At 44.2% G+C, this 12,171-nt stretch overlaps 1 protein-coding gene across 4 annotated transcripts in view; it reads left to right on the plus strand.

The window, feature by feature from the left end:
* The window catches only part of srgap3 (SLIT-ROBO Rho GTPase activating protein 3), a 68,495-nt gene that overhangs the window by 33,500 nt on the left and 22,824 nt on the right, over positions 1 to 12,171 (plus strand). For all 4 annotated transcript variants that reach the window (XR_014124550.1, XM_035524678.2, XM_035524679.2 and 1 more), the window contains exons 5-8: positions 5,567 to 5,752; positions 7,271 to 7,399; positions 10,145 to 10,366; positions 10,717 to 10,818. Coding sequence is in view for 3 of the 4 variants with exons in the window: in XM_035524678.2 (XP_035380571.1) it covers positions 5,567 to 5,752; positions 7,271 to 7,399; positions 10,145 to 10,366; positions 10,717 to 10,818 (639 nt within the window). In the remaining variant the exon portion in view is untranslated. The remainder of the gene's footprint in view (positions 1 to 5,566; positions 5,753 to 7,270; positions 7,400 to 10,144; positions 10,367 to 10,716; positions 10,819 to 12,171) is intronic.

The raw sequence follows: 12,171 nt of genomic DNA on the forward strand, positions 1-12,171 counted from the left end.
TTAAAAACAACAAAAGTGAATGAATAATTGAAAAGGAAAAAAAAAACTTGGCCCGCGCCTGTAGGCTTTGGTATTGATTAGTAGGCTGGCCATTTGCGGAATTACGTGTTAGGAATGAGGAATGAGATGTGGAAGAGAGACTGCAGATGCTCTGCTGCAGTATAGCCAATTACTGGCCTCGTTTAACAGTGCTCCGAAGCAGAAGAGAAAAGCGCAGCAGGAGGGTTTGCAGCTCTGTGTACAGCACCCTGAGCCTAGTCACATAATGAATTGGCCTTGCTGATCCACTTATAAGCTCGGCCTTTATAAAGCGGGTAAACATTTCTCACCCACTGTCTTGAACTAATAGCCAATCAAGCTGCAGATGTATTAGGGTTTGTGTCCTGATGGTGCCCCAGACGAGACCATGTCACCTCACCTACTTCGGCTTTCCAATGCCATGCTGGACTGTGGAAGCTTCTAGAAGGTGATTTAGAGGCTCTTGGGCTTTCATTTCATGGATGGAAATGCTCACATGCCATGAGGCCTGACCATAGCACTGGGGTGCAGGGGTCAAATACAGGTTGGACTGCCATTGCAGTAGAATACACAAGTGATGTTTATTTTCATCATTATTGGCAATGTTAACACACATGGATGTGAATCAAACCATTGACGAGGCACTGCAGAAGAGGCATTGATGAGAAATTGTTATATTATTATACTAATAATTATATTAAGCATTCATTATATTAAGCATTCATACATAACCATTATACATTAAATTAATAATTTATTAGTAGTTTCTGCCATTTCTATCATATTTTAGTAGAGAAATATAAATTGTGTGTTTTATCACAAAACTTCTAATTGGTTAAAACCTGGTCTACTTTTCCTTAAAGTGTCATAGCACAAACCTGCCCTGATTATGTCTCCAATGGCCTTAACACGTGCCAGATCTTTGTGAGTTTAAAATGGATCAGTGCCGCTTCCCAAGGCCAAATTATAAACCCGGCATAGCATTAATTATGATTTTTTATGAAAGTGCATTGTAGTCCAAAAGTGCATCAGTGCAGTTGTAAGCGTGTGTGTCACTGTTGGCCTGTGTTGAGATTGGGCTCTTTGCAAAGTGCTCTTCCTGCCCATTTTCTGCAGTCATGCAGCTTGAGTATATCACCAGAGTACAGTGCCCAACCCACGTCAGCAAGCCTGTAAATGCGATTCTCCCGCTGGAGGTCTTTTGGCCATGGCTAACTTGTCAACGTGCTTTTCCCCCTTTCTTTTTTTATTTTCTTTCCTCTGTAGAGGAATAAGTTGTTGCTTTGCTGCTTTGGAAGGGATGGAATGGGAGTCTGGGTTCCTGCCTCTGGAAGGCATACAGTGAGGGCACGGAGCTTTGTTTTCCTCTCTGATTACGTTTATTCAGGATTTTGGGCTGCCTGCAGATGAAAGGGTGGATGCAGTTATGAGTGTGGCTTTTATTTGTTTTGGGAAATGCTGGTGTGTGTGTGGGTGGGTGTGTGTGTGTGTGCCCGCGCAGAGGGCAGCAGACGTGTGTTGCCTGGATCCAGCGCTCCATAACAGGCCCAGCTGTTAGGTCGCATAAAACCGCACAGCACCATCATCATTAAACTGCACCATAAACTGAAAATGAGATGCATCATTTCTTCACAGGCCATCTTAGGAGCCTTATCGGACGTGGCGGGACCTCGCGGCCTAATCCACAACACATGAATATGAATGCCATGCTTGAGTGTAGCACACCCATTCTCTTCCTTCCCCTTCAGTGACGTTGCATCTGAGTGAGCATTTCGCTTTATGCTGATGGCGGGATGTTGGCGCACCAGCTGCAGCCAGTCCACAGCCTTGCATGCCGGTCATTATCCAGGGAGAAGACCCTGGCAATGCACTTTTAATGGACTCCTCCCATCTTGGTGCTTTTGCTGGAGCCGGTGTTGTAAAGGACCAGGGATCAGTCCCTCAGCGAACACCCTGCTCCTCCCTTCCCTAACGAGCTGCAGGAAACCAGCTGTTCACTGGTGAGCATGCAGGCCGCGAAGGTCCGGATGCAGCAGGATGCTGTTGACCGGGAGAGCACGCTTAAAGGCCGGGCATATTACTGTCTCAGTAATGTCATACTGGGTCATATTAGCCTGCGTGATTAGGAGTGGGCGCGCTGATTTCTGCTGCTCCCAGTTGGCAAATGTCTTGTGTAGGTACTGTAGCTTTGGTTATTGAAATGATTGTCTTAGGAAGGGTAATTCGCTTGGATAACAATGTCAGAGTTGGTATTTATGTCTCTGTTCATAGCAGCCATTGTTCATCATAGTAAAAGAATTAGCTGCACTCACCCTCAGTGTGAGTTGCTTACTACCATAACACACAATGACACGGTTATAGAGACACTGCGGTACAGATGCAGTGGAGACGGCAGCTTGCCTAATTGTGAGGTAAAAACTCAAGGGCTTGTAAAGGTGAGTGTGTGTTTGTGTGAGTGAATGTTAAGCATTTTGAATTGCCACGGTGTATGAAAAGTGCTATACAAATAAACTTCCTTTGCCATACCTTTTAAGCACGTAGTGTATTCAGCTGAAGGTTACAGGGGAAGACCCTTCAAACCGCCATTTTTAAAAAATATATGGCAAAACCTTTCAAGACATTTCCTTTGGTGTGCCCATTTCTGTAGGAAATAATGACTTCACATTACAGTGGATAGAGTGGACTGTCTGTGTGTGTGTATGCATACATGTACATGTGTGTGCCTGAGTCTGCATGCATCCCCATCACTGCTCCTTTTAGTGTGGGGTGGGGTGTGTCTGTGTGTGTCTGTGTGTGTCTGTGTGTGTCTGTGTGTGTGTGTGTGTGTGTGTGTGTGTGTGTGTGTACGTATGTACGTTGTGTATGTGCCTGAACCTGCATGCATCCTCATCACTACTCCTTTTAATGTGGGGCTTGTGAGGTGTGTGTGTGTGTGTGTGTGTGTGTGTGTGTGTGTGCGCGTGCGTGCGTGCGTGCGTGTGTGTGTGTACGTACGTACGTTGTGAATGCACCTGAACCTGCATGTATCCCAGGCACATTTACTGTGGAGGAGCAGAGAGTAGTCCTGGCAAGTCTACATAACAAGAAAGCCAGTGAGAATAACGGAGGGACTTATGAAGTGTTAAAATCTAGTCAACGGCTAGATATATTATTGGCAATTTAGAATATCTGTCTTTATAAATACGAGTGCCTGATTCATGAAAGGCAGAATTAATGTATAGAATTCCTAAGAAGCACAATATTCCTGTTGACCCCATAACATGGAGAGACATCTCTTTAATCTCTTTATTGCCAACAAGCTATAAAATTGTTCATGAAATCTCTCCTTTCTCGGAATCTTCTGTGGCCAGTGTATGTTAATGTTCACCGCGCAGAAAGCTTATATAGAAAGGCAAGGAATTGAGGAACTCATTTTATCTTGAAATGAGGACTGATGACATGTCTGCAAGATTTTACACCATCTTTTTAGACTTTCGCCATATGTCTGGAGCTCTTCCCCACATTGATAAGAGCTCTGGAGGAAATACATCTATTTTGGGTATACACTGACTTAAGAATGTTTACAAGAGCTCTTTTCTTAAATTTTTGGCAGCCAGCTTAGACCCAGTCCCTATAAAACTAGAACCTGTTTTCTATGGAGTGCAGTGAACTTTATTTTAGCAATGAGTCAGTGGCTGTGTTGAATAGAACAAAGCACTCCACCTGATATAATCTCTTTTAACTGTATTGAGGCGTATGTGGATGTGCAGATTTCGCCATGTCGGGAGAGTGTGATAAAGGATATGCTGAGCAGGACCAGTGCTTTTCCTCAGGGGTCCAAATTACAAGTGAAGGAATGGAAATGTGCTGAAGGAAGAAGTGGAGGAAACGTTCAAAATCTGACCCAACCCCACAATTGATCTTAAACTGTAAACCACTTGGACTACTGTGCATGGAGTTACAGGCTGGTATGGTATGAACCCAACGTGAGATCATCTTCTGCAAACATTGTGTTGGGGTCCTGTGGGTCCTGTGGGTCCTGCATTTTGAGTGTGTTTATCTCCACGAGGTTAGTCTGCCTGTTAAGTGTGCTCAACAGTGATGATGACACTCAGAGAAATAGCCTCTCACAAAAGTTTAATAATTTTTATATCTGAAGCTGAGAAAGCTCCCATTTGCTAGCAAGACTAAGCTCAGTTGGATATGAATGCAGCTGGATTTGGGGTAGGTCTGACTGACTGGACTTTAATGACCTGTGTAACTGGGCAGGGGCCAGTTTAAAGTGGACACGTGCAGACTCCACTCCATTGAATGTCACTGAGTGTGTAGTAAAGGACACAAGCGTCAGCGTGAGCATGACTTTAACAGTGCAGGGAACACAGCGTGTAATTTCCATTAAACACCTGCACATCTCTCTCCTGACTGTACATCATTGTGAGCTTCAGAAACACTGGACTGGGCTCAGACTGCAGGGGGCGCTAGCATGTTTCTTTTCAGCTGTTTTTTCAAAACTCTTCTCTGGATGAGGACATTTTAGTTTTTACAGTTAAAGCTGGACTTTGGGTATCACCAAACCAGCTTAAAATGGCACTGTGTAAGATTTACTGGCTAATGGTGAGGTTGCAAATTTCAACTAACTGAATACCTCTCCCTCACAGCTCCCTTTCCAAGTGTGTAGTAGACTCTACGGTGGCCATAGGTTTCCAAGATACTTCCAAAATTGTCATCATTTAAAATATTTGGCCCCTTTACCTGGGCCCATGGAGGTCTTCACCTGGCCCGGTGGAACCCTTCACCTGGGCCTGCAGAGGTCTTCAGGGACAAAGGTGGTTGATTTCAAGAACCTGAGTCTCATTTCCCCTGCATGGAAATGGTAGTTTCATCCTGAATAATTGGTCTGAAAACAGAGTATTGCTTTATTGGCTCTTTGGTGCTTTTTGTGTCATAAAGAGAATTTCTACTTACCTTAAGTGAATGTTTTACAAAGGCGCAGTTATCATAGGATATCTTCGCCACACTTTTGAAAAGTACAGCTGGGGACAGGAATGGGAAGCCCAGGTTTTAGCTGTTTAGTCTCAGTCTAGGGGCCCTGTGAGTGGAGGAAAGTGTCACTTCTGTGCCGAGCCCGCCATCCTGAGACAGATCGTCATCCCGGCATAAATGGCTCGATCTGATTCAGCGACAGCAATGAACTGAGCTCGTGTGTGTGTGTGTGTGTGCGTGACTGACTGCTTTGTTCATTCATTATTGTCATCATTTCAAATTGCTGTCGTTGTCCTGGGGGTGAGAGCTGTGCTGTCAGCTTGTTATCCTGCAGTGCCTTATGTAATCACCATAGAGACCACAATAAGCATGTACTCCTTGATTTCTGGTTTCTTTTCATTTTATTGCCAAACACAGATTTCATCAGTATTTCAGTATTTGTCTAAATACAGAAACACAGGTTTCATCAGTGTTTCAGTATTCTTCTAAATACAGGCCTCCTTACCTTCCGGTCTCTTGACTTTCTTTCTGAAAGTGGAGCCCAGGTCACTCTGTCGGCTAACAGCCTCATTTCTGCTCTGTGCAGGTGATGAAGACATACCACATGTACCACACGGAGAGCATCAGCGCTGAGAGCAAGCTTAAAGACGCCGAGAAGCAGGAGGAGAAGCAGTTTGGCAAGTCGGGCGAGCTCAATGTCAACTTGCTGCGGCACGAGGAGCGCGCCCAGCGCCGCAGCTCTGTCCGCAAAATCGAGAAGATGAAGGAGAAAGTGAGTGTGGAGCACACTAAACCTGGCCCAGCTGCTTGGCCCAGCTAGTATGTCAGGACCGCCGGGTTGCATCTGTTCTACCGCAGGCCACCATCCACAGGAAGAGTTTTCGATGACCCCTTAACCCTGCCGGCCATAGTTAGGGCCACTTAAGCAGAAGGCATGTTGAAGGTAACATGCTGCTTTTTTGAAGCAGGTCCAACCAGATCCTGCCTCCTCACACAGTTTGCCTCTCACCAGGCCCTCTGTGGGTTCAGCAAGTACGGCTCGATTAGGCCTTGTTCTAGGGCTCGTAACACTGAGAGTGGATCCAGCATATATGGAAGGTGGTGGTGATTCAGACTGCCTGGAGCCTTCATGGCTGGCCATTCACAAACACCATATGTGCCTTTTAAGGTTTACGACCTCAGCCATCCAATGTCGACAGCGAGAATCTGACTTGAATTCATGTTAATTCACAGTGAATTCAAGGTGAACTCCTTTGCTCAGCATTCTGAGAAGGTTGTGAAGTGTTCTTAGGACGGCCCATCAAAGCATCTCTGGCTGGGGTGATTTTTCATGTAAAGCTGCTTTCGCTGCCGGCCAACCGGGTATGCTCAAGGCTGCTAGGCCAGTATACTCGCACCCCACACCTTCTGCAGTGTATGGACATGATGGTAAGAAAGGCTCTTGGGTGCATACTCTTTATACCCACTGTAGCCATGGATACTCTATGCTCATACCATGCCTAGACTGTGCCTGCATGACCTGATTCTGCACCCTGGTCTACAGCCCCTTAGCCCTCCTTCACTAGCTCACAAGAGCACTTAACAGCCAGCCAAGGCTAAAAGCACCAGTCCATAATTCACTCAGTCATGTGCAATTTCCATAATAATTAGCAAATGAGGTTTAGAAAATCTTCCCAGGCCCTACCGCTTATCAAATTGATTTGTAATGGATCAAATGTGTATTTGTATTTTGCCAAGTGATGAGCAGTGTATTTTTAAACAACAAATTTTGTTGTTGTTGTTTTAAACTCTTTACATGTACAAATTTGCATAATATAATCATACAACATTTAAATGAATCTGGTTTTTGTACGCCTTTTATGTATTTGGTTCTGTCAATGCAGTCATACTCTCGATAGTCAGTCTATTTGTAATGGCCTTAAAACAACTTTGAGGGATGATTCTATTTGATAAACATTGCGCACACACACACACACACACGTCCGCACAAGGCCCAATGTGGAAGGTTTAGCACTGCACAGAGCCCTAAAGTACTAGTGGTAGACCTACCTACCTGCCTACAATATGTTTTTAGTATAGTGTTTAGTAGTAAAATGAAGGTGTCTGTACATCCTTAGTATTTCAGTTAAGTGAATTTAAAGAAGAGTTCTGCTACATGAAAATAACATTCCTCTTCAGTTTAAGAACGGGAAAGGTTAAGTATAATTCAATTTCACCTGTTCACACTGTAGTCCACTTTCACCAGTAATGCTGTTTTTCTCCTCTGTTTTCCTCTCGCTTCCTCCCCTAGAGACAAGCCAAGTACTCGGAAAACAAGCTCAAATGCACGAAAGCTCGCAACGACTATTTATTGAACCTGGCAGCCACCAACGCTGTGGTGGCGAAGTACTACATCCATGACGTCTCCGATATGATTGATGTGAGTGTGCAGTACCAAGCTCTTCTATGCTTGCATGCTTCAGCTGGGATTTGTACATGTTGGTCTAACACAGCTGAACTGCAGAGGAGTCCGCTCCATCTGTCTCTATTTGCATTGTGGGTTCTTGGTCTCGTACCCACTGATCTGAGTCAGTTGTGTCCTCCAAATATTTAATGTGGATTTCATCATAACCAGCTCAGATTAGCAATGTTTTATTCTCCCATAGCAGCAGGTTACAGCCCCATAGATATTTATTATAACTTTATGGCCAGTAACCTGGCAACCAGCTTCACTGCTTTTTGATGTCCGTTACTTGCAATCTGGCCACTAGAATTACTGCTATGCTTGGCAGTGCAGCGATCATCCTGTCATAATCCCCTATTCTTTCAAGACCTTGTCATGACACTAATGGATTTCCCATGTTGCCCCCTTTGTGTCTGGTTAGTTTTCAGTTGTGGGTGTGGTTGTGGGGGTGGGGGTGTCGGGGTGGGTGTATGGGGGTGGGTGGGGGGTTGAAAGTTGGCATTGGCAAGTGTGAATAGATTATTCCAACCATGGGGCCTTGGGCTGTAAGACTGAGAGTGTAGCCTTGCATTGCTGTCTGTTACCGCTCAACACACTGATCTGATCTCCTGAGGTAGAAGACAGAGAAGACACTCACAGTGCATCAACAAACACTGTCATTCACTCAAAATCACACACGTTTGTTGAAATAAGGTGGCATATTCAGGGCAGACTTCCTTGTTTGTTGGCTGTGGAACTAAATGCAAAGAGGTGGGTGAGAGCTATAGGGCACTTACAGATATGCTGGTAATTCCATAATACAGGACAAGAAACTATGGAGTTAATCAGACCACAACTGAGAGTTGGGAAAAGTGTCGAGACTCAGAATTGCACAGATTTCAGGCAGAGGGCCTGTGTGACTGAGGATTTCAGGCAGAGGGCCTGTGTGACTGAGGATTTCAGGCAGAGGGCCCGTGTGAATGAGGATATCAGGCTGAGGGCCCGTGTGAATGAGGATATCAGGCTGAGGGCCCGTGTGAATGAGGATATCAGGCTGCGGGCTCGTGTGAATGAGGATATCAAGCTGAGGGCCAGTGTGAATGAAGATATCAGGCTGAGCGCCCGTGTGAGGGAGGATTTCAGGCTGATGGCCTGCATGCGAAGGGTTTCATGCAGTAAGCCTGCATGAAGGAGGGCTTCAGGTCGCTCATAAGCCCAGACTAAGCCAGTGCCACAAAGCCCACCAATAAACACAGTGAAACTTGACTTGCCATAGGTCTGTGTGTGTTTTATTTTTGTAGCTTGCTTGGTAATTTATTTATTTTTTAACTTTTTTTAATAGCCATGCAAAATATCAACCCATTACATCTCTAGTGGTGACAGCATGACAATCCCACTCCAGCAACCAGAATTCCACTATCTTGGAGCCGGGGTGGACGCTAGGAAATGTTGCATGATTCCAGTGCCCCCTGAGGGCAAGATTCTGCTGCAGCGCTCCTGAGCTCATTCCATAAGTGTGTCTGCGGGCGCTGAGCGCTACCCCCCTCCAATCCCAGCGGTCTTTATTAAAGAGCCAGGGCTGCTCTATGGGGGATGCTTTTCATGAGCAAAGCCAAAAGTAAGACAGTAGATCAGCAGCCCACACACCCAGAGCTGTATCCTGGGTGCATATGCTGTTGTGCACACTTCTTGCCAAAGCGAGACTCAGTTAATTCAGGCTGGTTTATAATCTCTCCTCACCCTGCTTTTTTATACACCAGGTGGCAGTGTGACAGTCACTCTCACAAAAATGGCTTTCGTGGAGCCCTGTGATTGGCTGCTTGCCTGACACCAGTTTGCTCACTCCATTGTGAATGGTCTCTGTGAGAAGGAGCAAGTGAGGTGTCAACACAGCAGACAGATACACACTGTTAAGAGTACTGACTTGCATTGTTGCTAACTGCAAGTATAGTCTTAAAGAATGATGCTTGTGATAAGTTCACTTAAATCATTTGCATGATACATAATGCATACTACAATGCCTTAATATGTTACTACACTTATTTAGACAGAAACTGTGGTACGTGTTTTTGTTTTTTTTAGTTGTTGTTTTTTTTTTTAAAAAACTGCCCAATGTAAGAGGTCTGAAGTGGACAGTATCTTATAATTAGGTTATTCAAATAATTCCCTGTACTTGCTTCCCAGACATCTCCTTGAGTCTACTGGATGGATTTATGGCTGAGTAGACAGCTAACTAACTCCTCTTCATTAAATGACCATATAATGATTCACAGAAGTGTTCCTTACCCTGCAGCATGTTTTAAACCCATGCCATGTTTTGCTAAATGAGGTTAGTTTGAGGCTTTTTTTAAACGGAGAAACTAATTAGGCTAGATATCCCACTGTGCTTGTACTTTTACATTTTTGCATTATCTGTGTCATTTTGCAGCAGGTTTGGCACCCTCACTCTGCTCGTCCATCTCATTTGATCTAAAAATATATGTATTGTACCCCCAAACTTACAACTAATTAAGTATACTACCATTGAGAGAAATATACAGCAGTAATGTAAAAAAAAAGAACTTAAGTAATTTATTTCTAAGTGAACAAATGTCAAGAATAATTATCCAAAGCTTCCTTTTCTCACAAATGAAATGGAACTGAAATGTTTATTGCAGCCCATTGCTGTAGAAAAAATAGAATCTGCTATCTGCTTCTGTTTTGTGGCGTGTCTAAAACGTGCTCCCCTCTGGCCTCTTGCAGTGTTGTGACCTTGGTTATCACGCAAGTCTAGCACGCACTCTGAGGACCTATCTCTCGGCAGAGTACAACCTGGAGACGTCTCGCCATGAGGGCTTGGACCTCATCGAAAACGCCGTGGACAACCTGGACTCCCGCAGTGACAAGCACAAGATCATGGACATGTACAACCAGGTGTTCTGCCCCCCCATGCGCTTCGAGTATCTGCCTCATATGGGAGACGAGGTGAGACTGTTGTGCAGTATGTAACTATCAGCCAGTTATTACAAGGAATCTCTGCTCTGTATAAACCTTGTTACCTTTATGTGTAACACTGAGGCCTTAAAGTGAAGTTGACTATGTGCTGGAAGCTGTGTACCTGAGGTAATGAAAACATGAATTAGCATCAAATTAGCATGGGCCCCATTTCTCAAAAGCATCAAAAGAGCATCTTAAACAAGAGAGAGCGCATTCAGTGTAATGCTCAAACTACCATTAACTATGATGTTTGTGTTGTGGTGCCTTTGGTAATCTCAACTCAGTATGGCATCACAGCATCAGTTTTGTGTGTTTGTGTGTGCATGTGTGTGTGTCAGGTGTGCCAAGTGAGTGCCCAGCAGCCAGTTCAGACAGAGCTCTTGATGCGCTACCATCAGCTGCAGTCCCGTCTGGCCACGCTGAAGATCGAGAATGAGGAGGTAAGGATCACCAGAAAGAGGCAAAAAAAGATTGCTAAGACACCTCAGCCGTCAGGGCCATGCTAACACACCTCAGAGCCTGGAACACTGCTAACAAAATCCCTCACTGTTTACCCAGTGAGGACATCAGGTTGTATTAATTTATTTCACTTGGTCCACACCAAATTGGAAAATGATACATTGTTGGTTTTTAGTGCTGGTTCCCTTATCTTTCAAACTGACCAATTTACCATCGAACCAAAAGATGTAAACAAACGTCATATGGATACAGTTACATTCTGACTGAACAGCTTTTACGATGTTTTGCATGAATAATTATGCCAACTGTAGTAGAATATGCATTGTGCAGGGCTAAAATGGGGTTTGTGTATGTGGGGTGGTATTTTTAGGAGGCAAAACAGTACAAGAAAGCACATTTTAAATACTTTGACATTTCTGTGTTTTTCCTCAATTTTGTACTATAGATATGGACAAAGTAATGAAGCATTTTACCAACTCAAGGGGTTTCAGTCTGCTTATTTGGTGCACACCAGAGTGTGAAAGGAAGTGTTGTCATTTGCTCTGCTGAGCTGTACTAACAGAGCAATCACACCAGGATTCGTTTTTAATCAAATCAAATCTGCCAAGTCTGAATGCACCCTTAAACTGCATTTAAACGAACCAGGGTTGACTGGTTTGGATACCAGTTTAATTTTGGATTTTGGAAGTGGTGTTTCAGTTTCTTCACACCATGTGCCCCAAATCAAGCAGACTCAGGCATGACTCAGCATCTAACCTCAAGGCTGAACAAAATCAGCACTGCCTGTTTCTGAAATACCTGTGCTGATTCCACTGTGGGGGTGTGTGGAAATAAAGGTTAAAAATATTCAGATGGCAAACTGAACATAATTATGATACTTTTTGGTGGACATTTTAATAACAAACTTAAGGTAACATTTCCTTTTTTAAAGCTGTATTTGTAGGGCTGAATTATTGTAAACTAACAGTGGTAACATGTATACACCATATAAATCATGAAACAAACCTCTAAATAATCTCAGCAACACACAAAACCTTCTCAAAAATGTCTCAACAATATCATGAAAAACAAAATGCTTACAGCAGCTTTTCTATGAACATCCTGACTGACACACAAATTAGTTTGTGCACTATACTTGTGTTACCTGATCTTTGCTAGTGTGAATCATAACTCTACAAGCTTTGGGCCAGGAGTCTGCTCTACTGAGGGCTCTTGGCCAGACGTCTGTGCTCTACTGAGGGATCTTGGGCAGGAGTCTGTGCTCTAATGAGGGCTCTTAGATGGCACTCAGCGCTCCTAGCCTCACTGAGAAACCTCTGTCTCAGTCTAAAGTT

Source organism: Electrophorus electricus, chromosome 7 (genome assembly GCF_041902795.1).
Source record: "Electrophorus electricus isolate QZ-2024a chromosome 7, ASM4190279v1, whole genome shotgun sequence".
Lineage (NCBI taxonomy): Eukaryota > Metazoa > Chordata > Actinopteri > Gymnotiformes > Gymnotidae > Electrophorus > Electrophorus electricus.